Source organism: Phaseolus vulgaris, chromosome 1, assembly GCF_051622355.1.
Source record: "Phaseolus vulgaris cultivar YP4 chromosome 1, ASM5162235v1, whole genome shotgun sequence".
Taxonomy (NCBI): domain Eukaryota; kingdom Viridiplantae; phylum Streptophyta; class Magnoliopsida; order Fabales; family Fabaceae; genus Phaseolus; species Phaseolus vulgaris.
Window position 1 is genome coordinate 48,853,040 of NC_143498.1, and position 21,937 is coordinate 48,874,976.

Consider the following 21,937-nt stretch of genomic DNA (forward strand, 5'->3'; position numbering starts at 1 on the left):
TTAAATTTGTTACCAATAAGTTTATCTTCTATACACAATCAATTACAAAATTTAGTCATGCCACTAATAATAAAATATAATTCACTTCAATATTTTAAATATTAATTAATATTAATATCATTATCAAATTTACTTTATACAAAATTATATTTTTGTATAAAATCATTGCTAATAATTTTACTCCAAATAAAATTTAAGAACAACATTTAATATTACTTTGTATTAAAATATTTATTTTAAAAGATTACAAGATCTAATGTTAATTTATATTTAGTTTAGTACAATATTTAATATTAGTTTTATATTTGTATTAAATTATTAAATTTATTAATCTATTAATTTATATCCAAATACATAAATATATCGAGACATGATCATTCAAATAAATTTGCTGACATTCGGGTATGTTTGAAAAAAAAAATCTTACAATTCACTATATATTAATTTAAAACAACTTTTGAAACTTGTATTAATAATGTTATATTAAAATAATTTTAAAGGTATATTTTTTAACAATATTTAAAAAATAAATTAAATATTAATAATTATTAATTACAAACTCGTAGTCTTATTAAAAATGTAAATAATAATTAATTATTCTATAAATAATTTGTAAACTCATATTAATTGGAACAGTGCGAATACGTCAAGTTCAATATATAAATTGACCAAAAGTTTATTGAATACTTAGAGAGAAAAAAAGTACCTTTTATGGAAAAAAAACTAGGAGAATTAAGAGTAACTTTTGGAAAAAGTATTAATCGAATTGAAAAATATATAAAATTACAGAAAAAAAAAAAAAATGAGTAGAAAGAAATTGAGTGTAGTTTGTTTGAAGTGGTAGGGTGGACCCTGTTGTTTGATTGAATGAGTGACTTGAATTTTTGAATTCTTGTGTTTGAATTTCAATGAAGGACCTAAACTAGGTAGGAGGAGAAAATAGGACACGTCTTTTGCCACGTCAGCGATGAAGAAGAGGTTACCCATTTTGTCATTCTTTTCGTTGTATTTACCACTCTGCTGCGACCCTCCGCCACATCACCCACATTATTCACCATCTCTCATTTTCTTTCCCATTCACTCTCTTTCACTCTTCCACTCTTTCCTATCCCCACACCAACCAAACAAAATAACAACTAATGGACCCCACACCCTCCTTCCACCGCCGATCCTCCTCCTCTTCCTCCGACCGCTTCCTCGGTCCCTATCCCGCCACCGCCACCGCTTCCCCCTCCCCTGCCGACGAGCTCAGCGAGGCTGAGCTGTTCTGGTCCGCCGATTCATCTGAATCGGAACCCCAACACCACGCGCCCTCGTCCAAACCCCGCCTCCGCAACTTCGATCGCCCCGTCGACTCCGGAATTCTCGTTGTGCTCACGGAGCCCGATTCCCGTGGCGGTGTGTTCCGCGGCAAGTCCCCTGTTCAAACCTCCTCGCGCATGATGATTCCGTCGCTGCCGAGGCCGCCGGCCTCGGACTACCTCGCGCAGTCCGCGCCTTCCAGGAAGTTCCAGCAATCGGCGCCCGTCAAGGTCCCTATTCTGATTGCGGCCGGCGCCTCCAGGCGCCGCAACACCGACGATTTCGCGCGCGTGATCGATGACGATGACGATGAGGAGATGCTGCCGCCGCACGAAATCGTGGCGAGAGGCTCTGGCGTTTCGCCCAAAACCACTTTTTCGGTGCTGGAAGGAGTTGGGAGAACCCTCAAAGGGAGGGATCTCCGTCAGGTTAGAAACGCCGTTTTGCGCCAAACCGGTTTTCTCGATTGATTAATTTAATTTGACCTATTTTCCATTTCTATCTCTCCTCCTGCTTAGGCGGCGAAGTTAAATTTTGATAGCTTCTCTGCTCTATCGATGATCGTTCCATGTAACTTCATTTTCGGATGCTCTTTTTGTTCTGTGTTTTATATAGAATCTGGAAACAATGTAAGTTGCTGGACCAAACTTGGATAAAGTTGATCTTTTTTTTCTCCCTCTTCCTCTCTCCATTTTTGTATTGGATTAGCGGTTTTGCCTTCGATTAAGTTGAGACATTTAAATGGCTAAACTTTGATGTCCCCTGTTTTTTACCACACTTCATTTGCACTGTATCTGAAAGTCGAATCTCCAGAGTTAAATTAATGAAACAATCCTGTGTTGATGAATGGAGTGAATACTCATCACATAATTGGTGCTTTTCATGTGATTGTAAACATCTTCTACTTGCTTTGAAAGGAGGTGAAGTACAATGATTGTGCTTTGAAAAGCTTGGAGAGTTGGTGAGATTGTTGTCCGTATTCGTGTTAACATGTTCCATTATGAATATTACACCAGGGATTAGATTCTTATTAAGTTTAATAAAGAACCATGATTACTGGTTGTTAGAATCTAAATGCCACTTATTTGGTTTGTAATTTTCTGATCTGGAATAGTTCTGATTGTTAATGGCATTCCATTTTTCTGCATGTTCTGTTTCTCTCTCTGCTTTCAGCCGAATTACGTATCGTACAATGCAGATGTTTATGGTGTAGGTAAATTGATTGGGTAAAATGTTCTTGGGGAATGCAGTATAGAATATTGGCATTGCTTGGGGAATGTACAAGTTGAAGATTTGGTTCATTGACTTGTGTTGGATAGATCATGAATTTTGCCCAGGTGAAATTCATTGTTTGGCCCACATAGGACAAAGTTGTGGGCAACTACATCGATTCACGGCCTCGGGAAGTTGCGTGTTGAAGTGGTATTACCAGTCATGGAAAATGGACAAATCGTTTTCATAATTTAAACTGTTTTATTTCTTCTTCAACCAAGGAAGCAAGTTCGACAAAAGTTTCATCGTCAATTAATCTAAACACATGTTCTGTGTTGTTTTACAGAAAAATAGAATGTTGTGTCACAAGATTAAATTTATAATACTGCCCCGTGATCATCAAACGGCTTAATGGAATAAATTGGATCTCAAGTTGCTCGCAAAAGGATACTTAAATTATTTTAGTTTGAAAAAGGTATATTTAGATTTAGATAATTCTCAAACCTCCAATAGTTAGATATATATTTGCACACACTTAAGCATTTGTTTTAAGGTACTTCTTGATTGTCGTTTAAGATTTAGGGATTTATTAAGTATCCGATTAAGATTCTTTTACACAAATTACAAAACGTGATATACTTTTTTTTTCAATTTTTCTCTCGTAAAAATCTTTTTTTAAGAAAAAATGTATAGAAAACACAACTTATTCACAATATATTTACCAAAGCCCAAACATTTTTTCGAAGTCCAAAATCAGGCTCCACAGTGCTGAATTATGACTTTTTTTAAATAATGTTTTGAAAATTATTTTCAAAAGTATATCAATATAAAATTAATAAATGAAAAATATTCCTTTTATAAGTTAAATCTATAATAGTTATTTTAATGTCAGACTGAAATTAATAAATTGGAAAAATACTATTATTATTTGTTTTAATTTTGAACATTTTATTATTATTGTTAATAAATTGTAGTTTAGTATATCTTTTTAAAGATTTTTTATTTAAGTTGTATTAAATTAGTTGATTGACAAAAAAAATCTGTTTTTATAAGTATGTATAGTTTTTTAACCTTAGTTTGATATTGTACTATTTATGTTATTCAATCTAACAAAACTATTTATGGAATGTATGGTGTCTCAAAACTGGAATAAATAAAAATTTAAAAAAAGTTTCTTGAGTATGTCACTTGTTTTGTTCTCTTTTAAGTATACTAGTGTTACTTTTTTCTGGTCTTGATTGCTTTTTTAGTATTTATGTAACTAAGTCTAACGATATCATTTATGAGTCTATAATTTTTGTACATAAACTTGTGAACGATGCATAAAATTTGAAAAACTAAGTTAAAGGTTTTATTGATTAAATAATGATTAATAATATACGAAAAATTATTTTGTTCTTATACTTAGGTTGACTTTTACAACTTATTTGTATTTTTATTGGAATATAATTGTGATCCTTAATATAGTGGCCAATAATATTTATGTCTTAATTTTTTAAACAAATTGTTATCGACCTTTAAAAATTAATCTAATGTGTGAATTAAATTATGGACATCTTGTAAATATGTTTGCATGTAACAATTACCTGTAATTATGATAAGTAAATCTTTTGAAACATTTCACAATCACACTATATTTAATATAGTTTTAGTGCAAATTTATCTTATGGGTTACACCTTTTTTAAATTTATCATTTTTTGTTTGAAATATTGTATCACATTAATCAAAGAAAGTAAATTTAAGTTTTCATCTTTTTATTGTACATCCTCACTCCATTGCTTGCAATTTTAGAATAGATATGTCAACTCTAATAATTGTGGTCACCTTCACTTTTGTCTTTTCACGAAGAATTTGTCACATTTTTTTTTTCATATAAAAATTACCAAGAAAAATATTGGGAGATTTCTGGTGGATTTTAGCACCAATTTGATTAAATTTTCAAGGTAAGTCATTATGTGTTTCTATTATTGTCTAATAAAACAAATATTTTTTTATTTATGACATGTATTTTATGCACATGTTATAAAGTACAATACTTACCAATGTATAAAAACTCTATTAAGAAGGGTATTATTGAATTTTTATATAAACAACTCATCATGATTCAAAATTAGACACATATCATCTTGTTGTTAGTGTAGCATACTTATGTAATAAATGATATCACCTTTTACTATAATAAACAATGGAAAGTATAAAATTCTTTTGTATTTAGCATAAAAAAAATTCTGTTAGAAGTGACTTCTAATACCAAAAATCATCACATAATTTAAAAGTTCAAAACAACTTATTAAGAGAAACTCTATCCTAAACTAACTTCCTCGAATGATATGTAAGCGTTTGTCTTTCACTAAAATTATAAATACAATTTGAGGTCGTTCAATAAAGCTGTAAGTTTGTGGAATGATTATTCTCAATTGTGATACATGTTTTCCATGATGCCATTACATTTAGTAACGTGCATATTACAACATGAAACCAGGATTAGGAATCAACATACAACAAAAAAAATGAAATTCTTAATAACTAAAAATGAATTAAAAAAATGTTTATTTAATAAAATAATGAAATAAGTTTAATGTTTTGTTTGGATGATTGAGTGAATTTGAGACATTTGAAGAAAAATGTGAGGAAAGTTTAGTAGTTGGGATTAAGGTAAATTAGTGAAAAATTATGAAAATTTGGGAGTGATGTGATGAGTGTAATCGAAATTTTAATTTTTTAATTGATAAAAAATGATTTTTTAAAAAATAATGTAAAAAATAATTTTAAAATGTAAAGAAAATTAAAATAAATAATTATATTTTAAAATGATAATAAATTAATTTAAATCTTAATATTAAATAAAATAATTTATTTAAATATATTGTTAAAATAAAATATTAATATTAATTTATTATTTTAATATTTATTTTAATTAGTTATTTACAAAATGTAATCATTAATAAAAGTAAATTATATTATACAAGATTAATATATTAAAAATAGTTTTTTAAACTTTCTTTACCGTTTTAAACAGATAGTTTAAGTCTTAGTTTTTTTATCAATTAATGTGTTTATTCTTCTTAAATTTTAAGTTTTTTTTCTCATCTCTTACTAAACAATATTTTTGCGTATTTTTATCCGCAAAAACAAACAATTTATGAAAGTTAATAAACAACTATAATTTATTAAATTAATTATCATAATTTTATTTTTCTTTTCTTTTTATATAAATCACATTAGGCATATATATATAAAGTAAAAGTAAATATAAGGGATCAAACCAAACTCACTGCAAAGAGAATGACTTCTACCCAAAAGGCTAAGGAAACCTAAATTATGAGAGGTTGTAACAATTCATAAAAAATATCCAACTTTTGGACCACGGGTAAAAAAAAAATAATAATAATAATTTATTTCAATATTAGCTAAAAGATAAGCATACCTATTACTTTCACAAAATATGTGAGACACTCTAACCTTCAAATACGTGAGACACTTTATTTCAAGAGACTTTAGAAGTCAAGGCACAATAGAGAAATTACGAAAAGTTTGAAATACTAATAAGGAATAACCAAATTTAGAATAATTATTTTGCTGTGAAATTTCCACAACAAGAATTGTTGCATTCAACTCAACATATAACATATTTGAATTTCCATATAACAAAAAAAATACAATGTGTTATCCTACGCTACCCTTGAATATACCCTCATTGGTAACATACCCCAAATTGCCTCTAACTCCATCCATATTATTTTGAATAGCCTTTTTTGCACTGGTCTGAATGTAAAAAAAAACTTAAAACAAACATATGAGCAATACCATTATTCATACTTTAGTAGAACTATTATCAGTCTTTTGAATATGTCATTTAACCAAATATAAAGCAAAATGAAAGGAATGCATTGCTTGATCTCTCATTATTACTAAGCTTCTAAATAATCCAAAAATGTAAGTAATATTGGCAAATCTAATATCCTTAACAATATGACTACTTGAAGTAGAATTAAAAACAATTATATGATCGATAGAATGATAAGTAAAGTCAGGAGAACCCTGATAAATCTAAGTCTATAACTTATTAGCTTAAGCACAATCAAAGAATAAGTGATATTTACTCTATTGAGCAACTCTACAAAGGCTACACATAGAATTGGATATGATTATCAATAATAATCATATGATTAAGAAGTTTCTAGAGAATCATAATACATGAGTTATATTAAAAGACCAAGCAACTGAGTCACTCAGAGGAGTTTTTCATCCCATATGTCTGCAGATAATACTCTCCAGCTGTGCATGCTTCTGATTTGAAAATTTTGTATCTTTAGTGAATTCGAATTCAATGCAACTGCTAGAAATTTGTTTCATTTTGATATACCTGCCAAAGTACGTGTCTGAATCTCCATTGTTCCCTCTTCCTCGTTAGCTGCATTAATAGCTTATCAACCACCCTAACGAATACATTTTTTATTAACTTGGTACTAAAATATTTACAATGATCAAAAACCAATAATACAATAATATTTACTAAAATATTTACAATTTCAATTTTTATTAATCATTAAAAACCAATAATCAAACAATTGCAAAAAGAGACACCCCATATTATAACAATGAGATTGCGAAAACTGGCATCAATCCACTAGTAACACAAAAGATCTCAAAATAAACATTTCTAAGAAATTTGTCAATGATACATAATAAAACCCATGTAACCAAAGTAAACTAATTGAAAGAAACTCATAACATCTATATACACGATTTTCAAAAATTTCAATATTCACACGTATAATATTAATTCACAAATCTCGTGCTTTGGCCAAATCTCCATCGTATAGAGGAAGTAAGATTTGTGACGAAAAACCTCTTGCTCGTTCTCCTGATCGTTCTCGTGAAGGGTTTGACATTTTTTAGAAAATCGGTAGTGGGGTTGCTGGGAGAGTGGAGGAGAAAGGGAATGAATGGTAAGAAGAATGGAATGATTAGAGCCTTCTTCCCCGCCAATACTTCTGATTTCTTTTACTCCTCAAACCCTACTTCTACTGCTTCTTTCAATTGTTCTTTGAATGGAGTTTTGGGGTGCTGAGGTTAAGGTTGGGGAGTCTGTTAAGGTAGACCCAACTGAATTTGAGGCATGCATACACCTTTCTCAGGTTGCTCTTGGTGAGGCAAAGAAGGAAAAACTAATAATCAAACAATTGCAAAAAGAGGCACTCCATATTATAACAATGAGATTGCAAAAACTGGCATCAATCCACTAGTAACACAAAAGATCTCAAAATAAACATTTCTAGGAAATTTGTCAATGATACATAATAAAACCCATGTAACCAAAGTAAACTAATTGAAAGAAACTCATAACAGAATTAGGAAATTGCACATGGAAGTATGGCTAAGCACTCTTTTTCAGCTTAGCAAGCTCTTGCCTAACAACTGCTGCCCTCTGCACAAATTGAAACAAAAATTGAAACAAAAAATTATATGTCAACACAATAGTACAAACACTTGGATTTTCCTATGCATAAAAGCCATTTCACAAACTATTAGAAGAGCAATACCAAAATCAAAAGAGTGAGAATAGCCATGTAGAATGAAACCAACTTTGATCTTTGCCAACATAATCTCTCTTCCCCTAGCCGGGTGGAAACACTACTACGGGTAGGTCTTTATATTGGCCACCATCATCATGGCCTTTGTATCTGTACTTCGGGTAACGAATTGACCTTGGATGTAATGATGAATTAAAAATCATGTTTTTGATCAATAAATTTTGTCTCATTTTCCTCACAAACCCGCACAATATAATAGCTTATAGTTATTGATTGATGATATTAGGGGATTATAAAAATAATATAAAATAAGATGTATCAAACCTTGAATTGTCTTCATGTGCTAACTGTGTCAATGTGTATACGATACATGATCGAATATATTTAGGAAATCTTCCCCCAGGAAAACATACTTCTTGTTGAGAAGTATATCAACAATTAAGGGTACCGTTAACAAAAATACCTCCTGGGGCAAATATTTCGTACCGATAATATTCACCCTGAGAGCCTGGTGGGAGTATAGCAGTGGAAGGCGTTGGTACCCAAGAATTGTTGGAAGTTGTACTAACAAAAACATATCTGGTAGATGGAATACCAAGAGGACCACATCCACGATGAACAAGTCCTTCAAATCATAGTAATTGGAGTTGGAAGTATGACCATCCCATCTATATACACGATTTTCAAAATTTGTACTCCTTTCCTGTACAAAACTTTTCTCAACCCTTTTTCTTCAATATTCACACGCTTGATATTAATTCACAAATCTCGTGCTTTGGCCAAATCTCCATCGTATAGAGGAAGTAAGATTTGTGATGAACAACCTCTTGCTCGTTCTCGTGAAGGGTTTGACATTTTTTATAAAATCGGTAGTGGGGTTGCTGGGAGAGTGGAGGAGAAAGGGAATGAATGGTAAGAAGAATGGAATGATTAGAGCCTTCTTCCCCACCAATACCTCTGATTTCTTTTAGTCCTCGAACCCTACTTCTACTGCTTCTTTCAATTGTTCTTTGAATGGAGTTTTGGGGTGTTGAGGTTAAGGTTGGGGAGTCTGTTAAAGTAGACCTAACTGAATTTTAGGCATGCATACACCTTTCTCAGGTTGCTCTTGGTGAGGCAAAGAAGGAAAAACCAAATGAGCTTGTGGTTGTGTACTTGAAGGTTGGTGAACAGAAGTTTGTCCTGGAAACCTCTCCAGAGAGAAAATTCCTCAAATTTCTTTGGAATTGGTTATGGAGAAGGAGTTTGAATTATCCCACAGTTCAAAGAATGCCAGCGTTCATTTATGTGGATACAAGGCTTATTACTCTGGCGATGATAGTGAGGAGCATGAATTTACTGATAGCGATGAAGATATCCCATTGGTTAACACAAAGAATGGAAAACCTGAAAAAAAAAAAGCTAAGGAAGTGAAGGCAGTTCGATCTAAAAAGCTAGATGCCAGAGCTAGTGCTCCAACAAAAAAAGTCAAGGTTGTTGAGCCAGAGAAATACAACCAGAGAAAATCGGTAGTGGGGTTGCTGGAAGAGTGGAGGAGAAAGGGAATGAATGGTAAGAAGAATGGAATGATTAGAGCCTTCTTCCCCGCCAATACTTCTGATTTCTTTTACTCCTCAAACCCTACTTCTACTGCTTCTTTCAATTGTTCTTTGAATGGAGTTTTGGGGTGCTGAGGTTAAGGTTGGGGAGTCTGTTAAGGTAGACCCAACTGAATTTGAGGCATGCATAAACCTTTCTCAGGCTGCTCTTGGTGAGGCAAAGAAGGAAAAACCAATAATCAAACAATTGCAAAAAGAGGCACCCTATATTATAACAATGAGATTGCGAAAACTGGCATTAATCCACTAGTAACACAAAAGATCTCAAAATAAACATTTCTAGGAAATTTGTCAATGATACATAATAAAACCCATGTAACCAAAGTAAACTAATTGAAAGAAACTCATAACAGAATTAGGAAATTGCACATGGAAGTATGCCTAAGCACTGTTTTTCAGCTTAGCAAGCTCTTGCCTAACAACTGCTGCCCTCTGCACAAATTGAAACAAAAATTGAAACCAAAAATTATATGTCAACACAACAGTACAAACACTTGAATTTTGCTATGCATAAAAGACATTTCACAAACTATTAGAAGAGTAATACCCAAATCAAAAGAGTGAGAATAGCCATGTAGAATGAAACCAACTTTGATCTCTGCCAACATAATCTCTCTTCTTCCCCTAGCCGGGTGGAAACACTACTACGGGTAGGTCTTTATATTGACCACCATCATCATGGCCTTTGTATCTGTACTTCGGGTAACGAATTGACCTTGGATGTAATGATGAATTAAAAATCATGTTTTTGATCAATAAATTTTGTCTCATTTTCCTCACAAACCCGTACAATATAATAGCTTATAGTTATTGATTGATGATATTAGGGGATTATAAAAATAATAAAAAATAAGATGTATCAAACCTTGAATTGTCTTCACGTGCTAACTGTGTCAATGTGTATACGATACATGATCGAATATATTTAGGAAATATTCCCCCAGGAAAACATACTTCTTGTTGAGAAGTATATCAACAATTAAGGGTACCGTTAACTAAAACACCTCTCGGGGCAAATATTTCGTACCGATAATATTCACCCTGAGAGCCTGGTGGGAGTATAGCAGTGGAAGGCGTTGGTACCCAAGAATTGTTGGAAGTTGTACTAAGAAAAGCATATCTGGTAGATGGAATACCAAGAGGACCACATCCACGATGAACAAGTCCTTCAAATCATAGTAATTGGAGTTGGAAGTATGACCATCCCATCTATATACACGATTTTCAAAATTTGTACCCCTTTCCTGTACAAAACTTTTCTCAACCCTTTATCTTCAATATTCACACGCTTGATATTAATTCACAAATCTCGTGCTTTGGCCAAATCTCCATCGTATAGAGGAAGTAAGATTTGTAATGAACAACCTCTTGCTCGTTCTCTTGATCGTTCTCGTGAAGGTTTTGACATTTTTTAGAAAATCGATAGTGGGGTTGCTGGGAGAGTGGAAGAGAAAGGGAATGATTGGTAAGAAGAATGGAATGATTAGAGCCTTCTTCCCCGCCAATACCTCTGATTTCTTTTACTCCTCGAACCCTACTTCTACTGCTTCTTTCAATTGTTCTTTGAATGGAGTTTTGGGGTGCTGAGATTAAGGTTGGGGAGTCTGTTAAGGTAGACCCAACTGAATTTGAGGCATGCATACACCTTTCTCAGGCTACTCTTGGTGAGGCAAAGAAGGAAAAACCAAATGAGCTTGTGGTTGTGTACTTGAAGGTTGGTGAGCAGAAGTTTGTCCTGGGAACCCTCTCCAAGGAGAAAATTACTCAAATTTCTCTGGAATTGGTTATGGAGAAGGAGTTTGAATTATCCCACAGTTCAAAGAATGTCAGCGTTCATTTATGTGGATACAAGGCTTATTACTCTGGCGATGATAGTGAGGAGCATGAATTTACTGATAGCGATGAAGATATCCCATTGGTTAACACAAAGAATGGAAAACCTGGAAAAAAAAAGCTGAGGAAGTGAAGGCCGTTGGATCTAAAAAGCCAGATGCCAAAGTTAGTGCTCCAATAAAAAAAGTCAAGGTTGTTGAGCCATAGAAATACAACGAGGACTCTGATGATGATTCTGATGAAGAGATGGATGATGTTGACAGTGACGAGGAGTCTGACAGTGATAAAGATGATGATGAAGAAACCCCTCTTAAAAAGGCGGATATAGGAAAGAAAAAACCAAATGAGTCTGCATAAAAAACTCTTGTTTCCTCCAAGAAAGCAAAAAATGCTACTCTAGAAAAGACTAATGGTAAGAAAACAGGAAATGCAGGAACTCCACACTCCGCGAAGAAAGGTGGAAAGGCTCCCAATAGTGAAGCCAAGAGTCCTAAGTCTGGTGGGCTCAGTTGCAAAATCTGCAACAAGAGTTTCAACTTCGATAATGGTCGGCAACAACATAACAAGGCAAAGCGCAATGGTCAGTGATATTTTTGCAGTTTGTTAGCTTATTCTTCATTATTTTTTCGCTATGTAATAAAGTATTTTAAGGACATGATACAACGCAACAATATGGCCAAAATGAAAATACACCTTAGCATAAACATGTGGGCCAGAAGGGCATAACAAACCTCTCAAAAGTGGATGGATTGAGGAGATCCAAAAGAAAACGGTTGGAGCCCAAATGGAAAAAGGACTACGTGAATATAAGGGGTGGGGAGCAAGAGAAAAGGCAGGCAAAAAGTGAGTCCCTTCCTTCCCTCAGAATATTCTACTGCATTACTTGTTTCTTCCTCTGTTTCTGAATGCTTAACCTTTTTCACAGGTGATTGAAATTATGATCCATGGGCATCTGCGTGCTAGCGGCTGCATATAATAGGAACCACTTGTTTTGTTTCCTTTAAATTTTGTTGGAACTTTTGGAATTTGCCAATAGACAGTGGTGGACGATTTCTTCATTGAAATAAACATTTCCAATTTGTTCTTTGTTCCCTGTTTTCCAGTATTGGTATTGGTTTTACAGGGTTGTTTCAGTGGTGCTTTCATTGACCCATCATGGCAGAAAACACACGGATGAAGGACATGCAAGCAAATGTAAAACGCATGATAGAGGTCCTAATGAACCATTCTACGCAGTTTCTCAAAGTTAGTCAAACCTTTGAAGCGTTGCAGACGCTTTTCCAAGGACACAATGATCGATTTGTGAAAGTTGAACAAGCACTAGACTCTATTTTATCTTTGCTACATCAAAGCGGCGACGCAACCACTTCGCAGTCGCTCTGCTCCGATGGGTCGAACTCTCAGTCCAATGTGGCTTCCCGTCAGCTATTTTCGGTGTTGCAGCCCCAACCTCACATGACCGTGGATATTCCTATATTTTCCACCGATGATGTCATCCAATGGTTATATAGCGTTTCTTTCTGGTATACTCCATTCCTGACGATCAAAAGGTTTCTATAGCATCGTTCCAATTTGATGGTAAGGAGCTGGCATGGTTTCAAATGTTGGAACGGTCCAATCAAATTCCAAATTGGGGTTCCATGATACGACCCAAATGTTAAGATCACTAATAGGAAGAACTTCAAGTGCTTTGGTCCTTGACCATTCCTCCTATTGATGGCATCTTCTTTTGCTTGTTGAGATGACCCTTCAAGGTTGACATTTATGGTCATCTTTTAATGGATTTGGGTAGTATCAGTTCCTTAGCGACAACGATTCACCTTCAATTTGCGCAAAATTACTTAAATTTACTCAAAATATTGCGGTAGGTGCATGCTGTGATACTTTCATTGAGCTTGCTAATCGAGTTGTTGGTATGGATGACTCGCTACTCATGGATTGTTTTGTGGCCAGTTTAATTCTACAACTGCGAAAGGAGGTTAATGCACGGATACCTTAATCCTTATCCCAGGCAGTGACGTTAGCCAAACTATTTGAGAAAAAATTTGTTCCTCTTTTGCCTTCACCTCAACCTCATTACCCATCATTCACCACGAAATCAACTTATCAACCTATATTTTCCCCATCCCAAAGTCAGGAGAAACCGTTCATATCTCCTTCCACATCCAACATTAATTCCTACACCACCAAAACCCAGTCACCTTAAAAAATTATCACCAACAGATATACAATTTCGTAGAGAAAAGGACTTGTGTTTTACATGTGATAGAAAAATATTCTCTATCATCAAAAGAAATGGACGGCCTTGTTGCTGAGTTAAACTACCCTCACTTAGCCACGACCACTCCACCAGATAATGGCTTCCATCACCACCTCTCGTACAATGCTTTGAAAGACGCATCAGCAAGAGGAACAATCCATTTTACAAGGTATATTAATGGCATCGAAACCCAAATTCCTCTGGAGACAACTGGATAATTTCGTACAACCTAAACTTATCAAATCTCTCAAGTTACCAGTTAATCCAACACCTACATTTCAATTGGGAATGGGAAAATTGGCTTGTCATGGTCAAGTTCATAACATTCCAATTCATATCAAGGTCATTGCTTATAGATTTCAGCATATTGTTGTTACAGATTTGGTTTTGGGCACCCACTAGCTACGTTAGACACATATTTGGTTACTATAATCAACGCTTCATTACCTGGTGCAATTGCAGAATTATTCACATTAGAACACTTACTTGGCTGACTAATGCAATTGCAAAATTATACACATTAGAACTTGGTTCGCTTAGTGCAATTAAGCTTCTGTGTTCTTAACAAAGATTTACTTATCTAAATTCTAATTTGATCAAGAACATTTACGCTTTATAAATGTTCAAATGTTCTTGAAAGGAATTTGCTTCACTGAATTCTACCTTAATCGCTGACCAGAAACATTTTACTTTCCTTTTAGTTATTAGTCATTATTGACAGTCGAGAGCATTTTCCTTTTACTAAAAGGATATGAATGTAATTATTTCACTATTATGAGTTCCTCATTAAAACCTCACTGACCAATACTACTATCATAATTAGGCTGACCCAACATAATTTCAAACATTCTTATGAAAAAAATATTTTCAGCAAATAATAGTTAAGAATCTGAAAAAAATATACTTACATTAGTTAGTTGGTAAAAGAGTAAAAGTAAAAATAAACCTTTAACCACAATGACTTAATTTCTACATCATTATATTACTGAAAATGAAAACAATAAAATGATTTCAACGAATTTAGGAAAATATAAAACATGTTTGTGAATTCTTTGGACTAGTGTCATTTTTTATTGAAGGCAAGTCAGGTATATGAATGGATTGCCTCAAGATTTTGAATTCAGAAAGGAATTTTCCTTTCATACATCTAATTGAATCATCATCCTTGCCTTATGAAATTTACTTAAATTGTTTAATCAAACAAACACAAGTTTAAATTCAACCAAAACCCATTTTAAAAAATCTTAATCTTCTAGAAAAGAAAGTAACACAGATGGTTTTCAGATCAGTTATATTACAAGCAGTATCGAAGAACACAAACCCAAGGAGAATTACGTTAACATCGAATTAATTGAATCATACCTTATCTAAGAAAAGTTAGAATATAGGCAAGTCAGGTATATGAATGGATTGCCTCAAGATTTTGAATTCAAAAAGGAATTTTCCTTTCATACATCTAATTGAATCATCATCCTTGCCTTATGCTTCCTTTGAAATAAATATATAAATAAACCGAACACAATAATAAACAACTCTAGAACAAACAAAAAACGAGTCGTGAAATGTTCCCACCAGAGACAGAAGCACTGATATAAGACCCAACAAAGGAGTTGAACTCACATTAGTTGAATCTAAAGAGGGCATACTGGGAAATTCCCAGTAGCCATAGAGATCAACAAAAATGGAGATTCAAACTCCAGTGTAATACAAAGGGTTCAATGAATCTTGATAAGAAAAAGGTGGAAGAAAGATGACTCAAAGGGAAACCCCAAAGAGAAACCTCAAAGCGTGTTGATATGGCGCTGCTATGACTCGACACGCTTCCATGGATAAATTGGGAAGGCGATCTTAAGGGCAGCGCTTATAGAAAATAGATTCACCAAACAATTACATTATTAGAAAACAAAAATGTTGTCTGAAAAGCCGTAAAGAACGAAGAACCCTAATGACTGTGGAAACGAAACGAGGGTATATATAGTCTCATGGATATTCTGAAAGACCAGATTACCCTTTTTGGGCTTTCTATATCATGGTTTGGCAAATGCTCCCCGCACATTTTAACCTGCACCCAACACAATTTTTAAAGTTCCAAAAATGCCCTTTATTCCGAAAATAAAAATCCGGAATTAAAAATAATATATTCCGGAAAAATATATCCGGAAGTTGTTATTGAGTTTTGGAAATAAAAATCCGGAAATAAAATTTAAAATTCTATTCCAGACAAAAAAATCCGGAATTGATAAATAATACATTCTGGAAAAAAAAATCTGGAAAAGAGATTATTGTGTTTCGGAAATAAAAATCCAGAAACAAAAATGAGAAACTCATTCTGGATAAAAAAATTCATAATATAAAATTTTGTTCCGGAAAAAAAGATCCGGAACACATATTTCGGAAATTTTTTTTAAGGATAGTTTCGTCTTTTCCACTGAAATCGGGTGCAGTGATATGGTGCAAGAAGCAATTGCCTCATGGTTTTGGTATATATGGGCCGCAACTAATTTTGGTTTCCTGTAATTTTAATAAATTTTAAGAAAATATATGTGGGAATTTTGTTCAGTAAAAATAATTTCCAGATAAAAATTAAAATTTTAGGAATTTATTTAATAAAATACATATTTTTTTAAAATATATAAATGGATCATGTTTTAGAAATTAATCAGTGAGCATTAAAATTAAGGCAAATTCTTCCTGCACCATATCAGTTTTAACCTCCACCATATCAATTTTATAAATTTCCAAAACTACCCTCCTGCACCATATCAATTTTATAAATTTTCAAAACTACCCTCCTGCACCATATCAATTTTAACCTCCACCACCATATCAATTTTTTAAATTTTCAAAACTACCCTTATTCCAAATTAAAAAATCCAAAATAATAATGATAATTGAGAAATAAAAAAATACATGCTGGAAAAAAAATTCTGAACACAACTAAACTGGATAAAAAAATTCAGAATTCAAAAATATGTTCCGAAAATTGAAATCCAAAATATTTTAGATAAAAATTTCAAAAATAATTTTTCCCATTTTTGTGTAAGGTTATTTTCACCATTTAGAAGGGTATTTTTGTCATCTTCTAGAGCTGATTAGGTGCATGCTGAAATTCATATGGTGGAGGGAGAAATTGCCATAACTCTTTAGTATTTATTTTTGCAGAATGTATTATTATCTATTCTGGATTTTGATTTCTGGAATAAAGGGTATTTTCGAAATTTTAAAATTGTATTGGGTGCAGGTTCAAAAATGTTGGGTGTAGGAAGAATTTGCCTAAAATTAAAATTTGAATACATTTCGAAATCTGGTTTTGGTATATATTAAATGCTCGTTTGGAATGGAACTAAATTTCAGAACCTGTAATCAAAATATGGTTTCAAGAATAAATATTTAAAACAGATATTTTAAACATTTTTAAGAAATAAAGAAGAATGTATATGTAAAACCATTTTTTAAAATAGATATTTTTTATTCAATCTCTGAGACACTGGTTTCAAGTTTTTCCCCATTTTTTATTGGCTTACAGTGTCTTTGTTTTTTCTCTTTTGGGTGAGTCATGATACCCTTCAAATTCCTGGACTGTTTCTTCTTGCCCATAGATTTTTCTTTCATTTTCATATATTTTCGTATTTTCTAAAATATCTGTATGTAATATTTTGAATTACATAATTCATAAGTCTTTTTTCGTATGCAATGATTAGTTTTCGGATTATATAATTTAGAAGTTTTTTTTAGTTTTTGAATTATGTAATCCAGAAGAGTTTTTTCAAATGCGTATCCAGATTACATAATTCGAAAACTACTCTACGGGACTGACACAAGAAGGATAAAAAAGTATTTTCACATTTTATATGGGGTGACAGAAGAAGATATGGAGGTGCAGGGAGAAACAGACTTCCGCCTCCTATGTTTAGCCCAAAATTTGTCTCTGGGCTTATTCGAGTTCTGCCTACTTGGATCTACTACTACCTCGTCCATTGAGTATAACAGAGCAAATGATGGTATAGCAATGAACATCGGGATGATACTAGGAAATATGGTCCGAAGAATCACGAATGCTTTAACAAAATGATAAATTTTACCATACTCCTTTGAGTTTTAAGAGTTTTCATACGATTAAATTTACTGTACTGGTAATTATGAAGTCATTCATATTTTAATTTAGTCTCTAATGGACTAAAAAGACTTTTTTTTATTTTAAATTATAGTTATTTCATTAAAAAACTTACTATTTTTTTTAAAATATCACAAGACAAGGGTTGGAGTTTGAAAACTAAAATATGAATAATACAACTCAATGAAAAATATATCTAAGCATATAAATAATAATAATATACGGTTCAGAAGTTTTGAAATATTTTTAAAACAATAATCTAAGTTTCAATTCGAAAATATATATATTTTTTTAATTAACTAGAGACTAATTTAAAATGAGCAAGTTATTTTAAATAAGGTGACGACATTATCCATAACTTAAAAATGATCGGTAAAAAGCTAGAAAGTTTCAAAACAGTTAAATTTGTAAGGATAGTGTCGCAATGCTAAAAATTGCTATAGAAGACTTGGAAATGAGATTGCGATGAAATGCAAGGTAAATTATGTTGTAATTAAATTTTCAGGTATTAATTTGATTGAATAACTAAAATAGATGTTCTGTAGTAAACTCTATTGACCAAAAAGACTTATATCCAGATTGTAGTTGATTCAGTCTATCCATCGTTAAAAAATAAAACGTCACGTTGTTTTCGACCGCTAAATGGTATAACTTGTTGCGGAAGAAAAAAAGTACTTCTCGGTCTATTTGAAAGAGACTCACTCAAACTTTCCAAGAAGATGAATGCATTTTGGTAAAGAAATTCAATGTAAAGAAAACAATTATAAAGATTAAAATTAAAATTTATTCAATTTATGAACAAAAATTATATTTAAATATAAAGGTATAAAACTTAAGAATAAATGCAACATAATGTATGTGAGAAAATACGGGTTCTTTTGACACCAACGAGTCATGATCATTTTATATAAAAAAATCAGTACATCACTTTCAATCCAAAATTTTTAAGATATTGAATATGCGAGTCTTCTTTCTTATACATTGTTTTCTAGACACATTCCTACTCAATTTGAGACAAATTCACTTACAATTATAGTAATAAATTTATAATATTGTTGTGATAGTTTATTCACTTAGTTTTTTTTTTTTTTTAAATCGTGATCTCGAATTATCAATTGATAGTAAAAATCATGTTACTTTTATTAAGCCATGTTTACTCCTTTTATTGCACTCTAACCATAATTTACAATTTTAATATGCCTAATAATACTAATTTCAATTTTTTCTTCTTCAAGTATTGTCTTCATGGTGCACCTTATAGAGCTTCGTATAGACTACCGCAGAACTTGTAGAGTGCCACTGCGTTGAATATGTATAACTGCAAGTCTTACAGTTTTCTTATATTAAAATATCAATTCATTACTACAATTTACAATAACTCATTTTTCTTTTCACTCGTAAATGTATTCTCATCCGATTTTTCTTATCAATGGGTGAGTGTATCTATAGAGACATCGAGTTACCTTAAAGAATAAATTAAAATAATAAATATATAATAAATTAATGGGGTATGTATTGAGATTGACTTTTGTCTATTCAACAAACTCCTCTTTTATAATTGGCTAATAGTAGTACATTCTCAACACGCTTATGAACATTGTCTCCCTTCACTATAAAATTTACATATATTTTTGTGTAGTTTTTCCATGAAGTACTTGACTTGTGATTGTGTAATGCATTTTAGAAAGAGTGCCAATGAGCCTCTTTTTTAAAAAGTTCCCTCCTGTGACGAGAAATCGGGAGACTTTTATCTTTATTGCCTTTTCTTCCTTTTCTTTGCTATTGATGCACCCCCTTCTTTGTAAGAAGTTAAATATTGGATTCATCAAGGTGTCATTGTGCTCTATTGTGAGACATTCATTTGTATCAACAGTTGGTGACACAAAATTTCGTCTAATCATATATGATTGTTGACCTTTCTTCTTTATGCTTGCCAATTTTGACAATAGATCAACCCTTGAATTATCTTATCGATAAATATATTTCACTATTCTTTCTTCTAAGTCCAGTAACATTCCAAATGATTTGTGGTAGTATTTGAGTAAGACTGTGTCATTTGCTCGAAACTCTCTTAACAAAATCTATTATGAGTTGGGAATCACTTTGACATAAAAGTTTGCATGCTGACATATCCCAAGTTATGACTATCCCGACTATTAATACTTCATATTGTGTTTTAAACATGACACCTACACTAGCACATTTTTTTGTTGAACGAATCGTCAATATGTGTTTCCGCCTCTATCTTAGTTGGACGTAACTCATTTGCAATCCATGCAACTAAATCAACATTTTTTCAATGGATTTCAAGAGTCATCTTTTCATTTTTCATCCGACAATGATGACCCTAACTTCCTATTTTGCTATGATTTGCCCAATTGGAGAAGGGTTGTGTCATCACTCGAATTTACACATACATATTGTTAACATAGGCCTTAAGGTTGATCATCACAATCATATTGTCATTTGCAGCTGGTTGTGGATTACAATGGACTTGGTAGTGGAATCATGTTCATAATGATTTTGTAGCATTCTTTAGTCATTTTTTGGTCAACATGTACCATGACTTTGTCTCCCAAGACTAAAGGGTGAATGTCATGGCTAGATGAAGTGTGAAAAAATGTGAAGAAGTATTAGCTGACAATGAGACATCCAATAATATATCAACCGAGCTTCCTTAATCAACCAATGTTTTTATTAAAAAAAATCATGTCAAGGGTGATAACCATAAACATCTTTCTTTTCATAGTGACTATACAACAATTGTATAAATAAATAAAATTTAAAAAATTAATTCATGCAATAACTATTTTTAAAAATATATATAATTTCTTAAAACAAATATATATAAAATTACTTTTTATCTTATAAAAAAAAATCAATTTTTTCCTCAATTTATACATTCCCATTACAACTTTATTTATTATTATTTTATTGTTATATAATATTTTATTAGAAAAATTAGTTGTTAATTAGATGTATTTAATGAAGGATAATGTTAAAGAAAACTTTTCATATCGAAAATGTTTATAGAATACTAATAAAAAAATTATTAAATAGAAATCAATTTTAGAAATTAAAAATAATTAATTGTTATATTGATAAAATTAAATACTATTTTAAAGATTAAAAAAATTATTAATTTTTAAATTAATTTATATTATTAATAAATAATTTTTAAATTAATATTATCTATAAAAAAATTGTTACCAAAATTTAGAATTTAAAATAGTATCTAAATTCCTATTGAAAACTGCAAAAACACGTATATTTGTCTTGTTTCACACTAAACAGTTCAGACACAGAAGAATTCAGGTCCCCATTCAAAATATTTATGGACAACACAACACAGAGTTTCCAAGTCAAAATTTCAACCCAAGTCATCAATAATTTCGTGGACAAAGTGCCATTGTCCACCACAATGACCAAACCCGTTATCAAGTTTTCTATTACACTTTTCATCTCTTTTGATTCATTTAACTTATCAAGCAGGTAATTCTTAATTCACATTTAACTTTCTAGACGTCACACTAACACGCCAAAATAACACTCAAACAGAGTTTTGAAAATTGAATAAAAAGTGTCTAATGTAGAATTCAAACTCACTATGCCTCATACCTACACACGACACTATTACAATACTAATTAGTTATGAAAGAACTAGAACTGAATATATACGATTTTTTGTATATTATAAATTCTATAATATTATAAATAAATAAATAAAATATATAATAATATTTTTAATATTATATCATTTATTTGTAATCATAACTGTATGTTCAATTTTTATTCACTTTATTTATATATATAACTAAAATATAATATGAGGAATAATAATATAATATAAAACAATAAACATTAATTTTATTTAGTGTTTAGGATGTATATTACGATAAAAACTAAATAAAAATATGTTGTGATAATGATAATATGATAATGAAAAATATAATAATGAACAAACCCTAAACTCTAATTGTGATGTAGAGATGGAGATTGAGATAAACCGTCAATCTTGTAGTGGAAATTGACGTATCTATTGGCCACATTAAAACAAAATCATTTAATAAAAATTAAATT

General features: G+C 31.7%; 1 protein-coding gene, 2 non-coding genes and 2 pseudogenes across 3 annotated transcripts; 3 read left to right on the forward strand and 2 right to left on the reverse strand.

Annotated features, from left to right (window-relative positions):
• Positions 1-877: 877 nt before the first annotated feature.
• On the forward strand, positions 878-1,977 carry LOC137814589 (protein S40-7). The gene has a single exon (XM_068617403.2). It carries the CDS (start codon positions 1,140-1,142, stop codon positions 1,770-1,772), a length of 633 nt encoding a protein of 210 aa, XP_068473504.1. The 5' UTR covers positions 878-1,139; the 3' UTR covers positions 1,773-1,977.
• A 5,592-nt stretch (positions 1,978-7,569) lies between these two features.
• Positions 7,570-9,725, forward strand: LOC150029674 (histone deacetylase HDT1 pseudogene; annotated as a pseudogene).
• Positions 9,726-11,217: 1,492 nt separating this feature from the next.
• LOC137816215 (histone deacetylase HDT1 pseudogene) lies at positions 11,218-12,071 on the forward strand (annotated as a pseudogene).
• Positions 12,072-14,817: 2,746 nt separating this feature from the next.
• LOC137816749 (small nucleolar RNA Z266) lies at positions 14,818-14,917 on the reverse strand. Its single transcript, XR_011081864.1, has one exon. It is a non-coding gene; the product is annotated as a small nucleolar RNA Z266 (small nucleolar RNA).
• A 209-nt stretch (positions 14,918-15,126) lies between these two features.
• Positions 15,127-15,225, reverse strand: LOC137816750 (small nucleolar RNA Z266). Its single transcript, XR_011081865.1, has one exon. It is a non-coding gene; the product is annotated as a small nucleolar RNA Z266 (small nucleolar RNA).
• Positions 15,226-21,937: the final 6,712 nt, after the last annotated feature.

Bases quoted from the DNA above. Each gene is read 5' to 3' on its own strand.
- LOC137814589 (XM_068617403.2), top strand. From the start codon at position 1,140: ATGGACCCCACACCCTCCTTCCACCGCCGATCCTCCTCCTCTTCCTCC.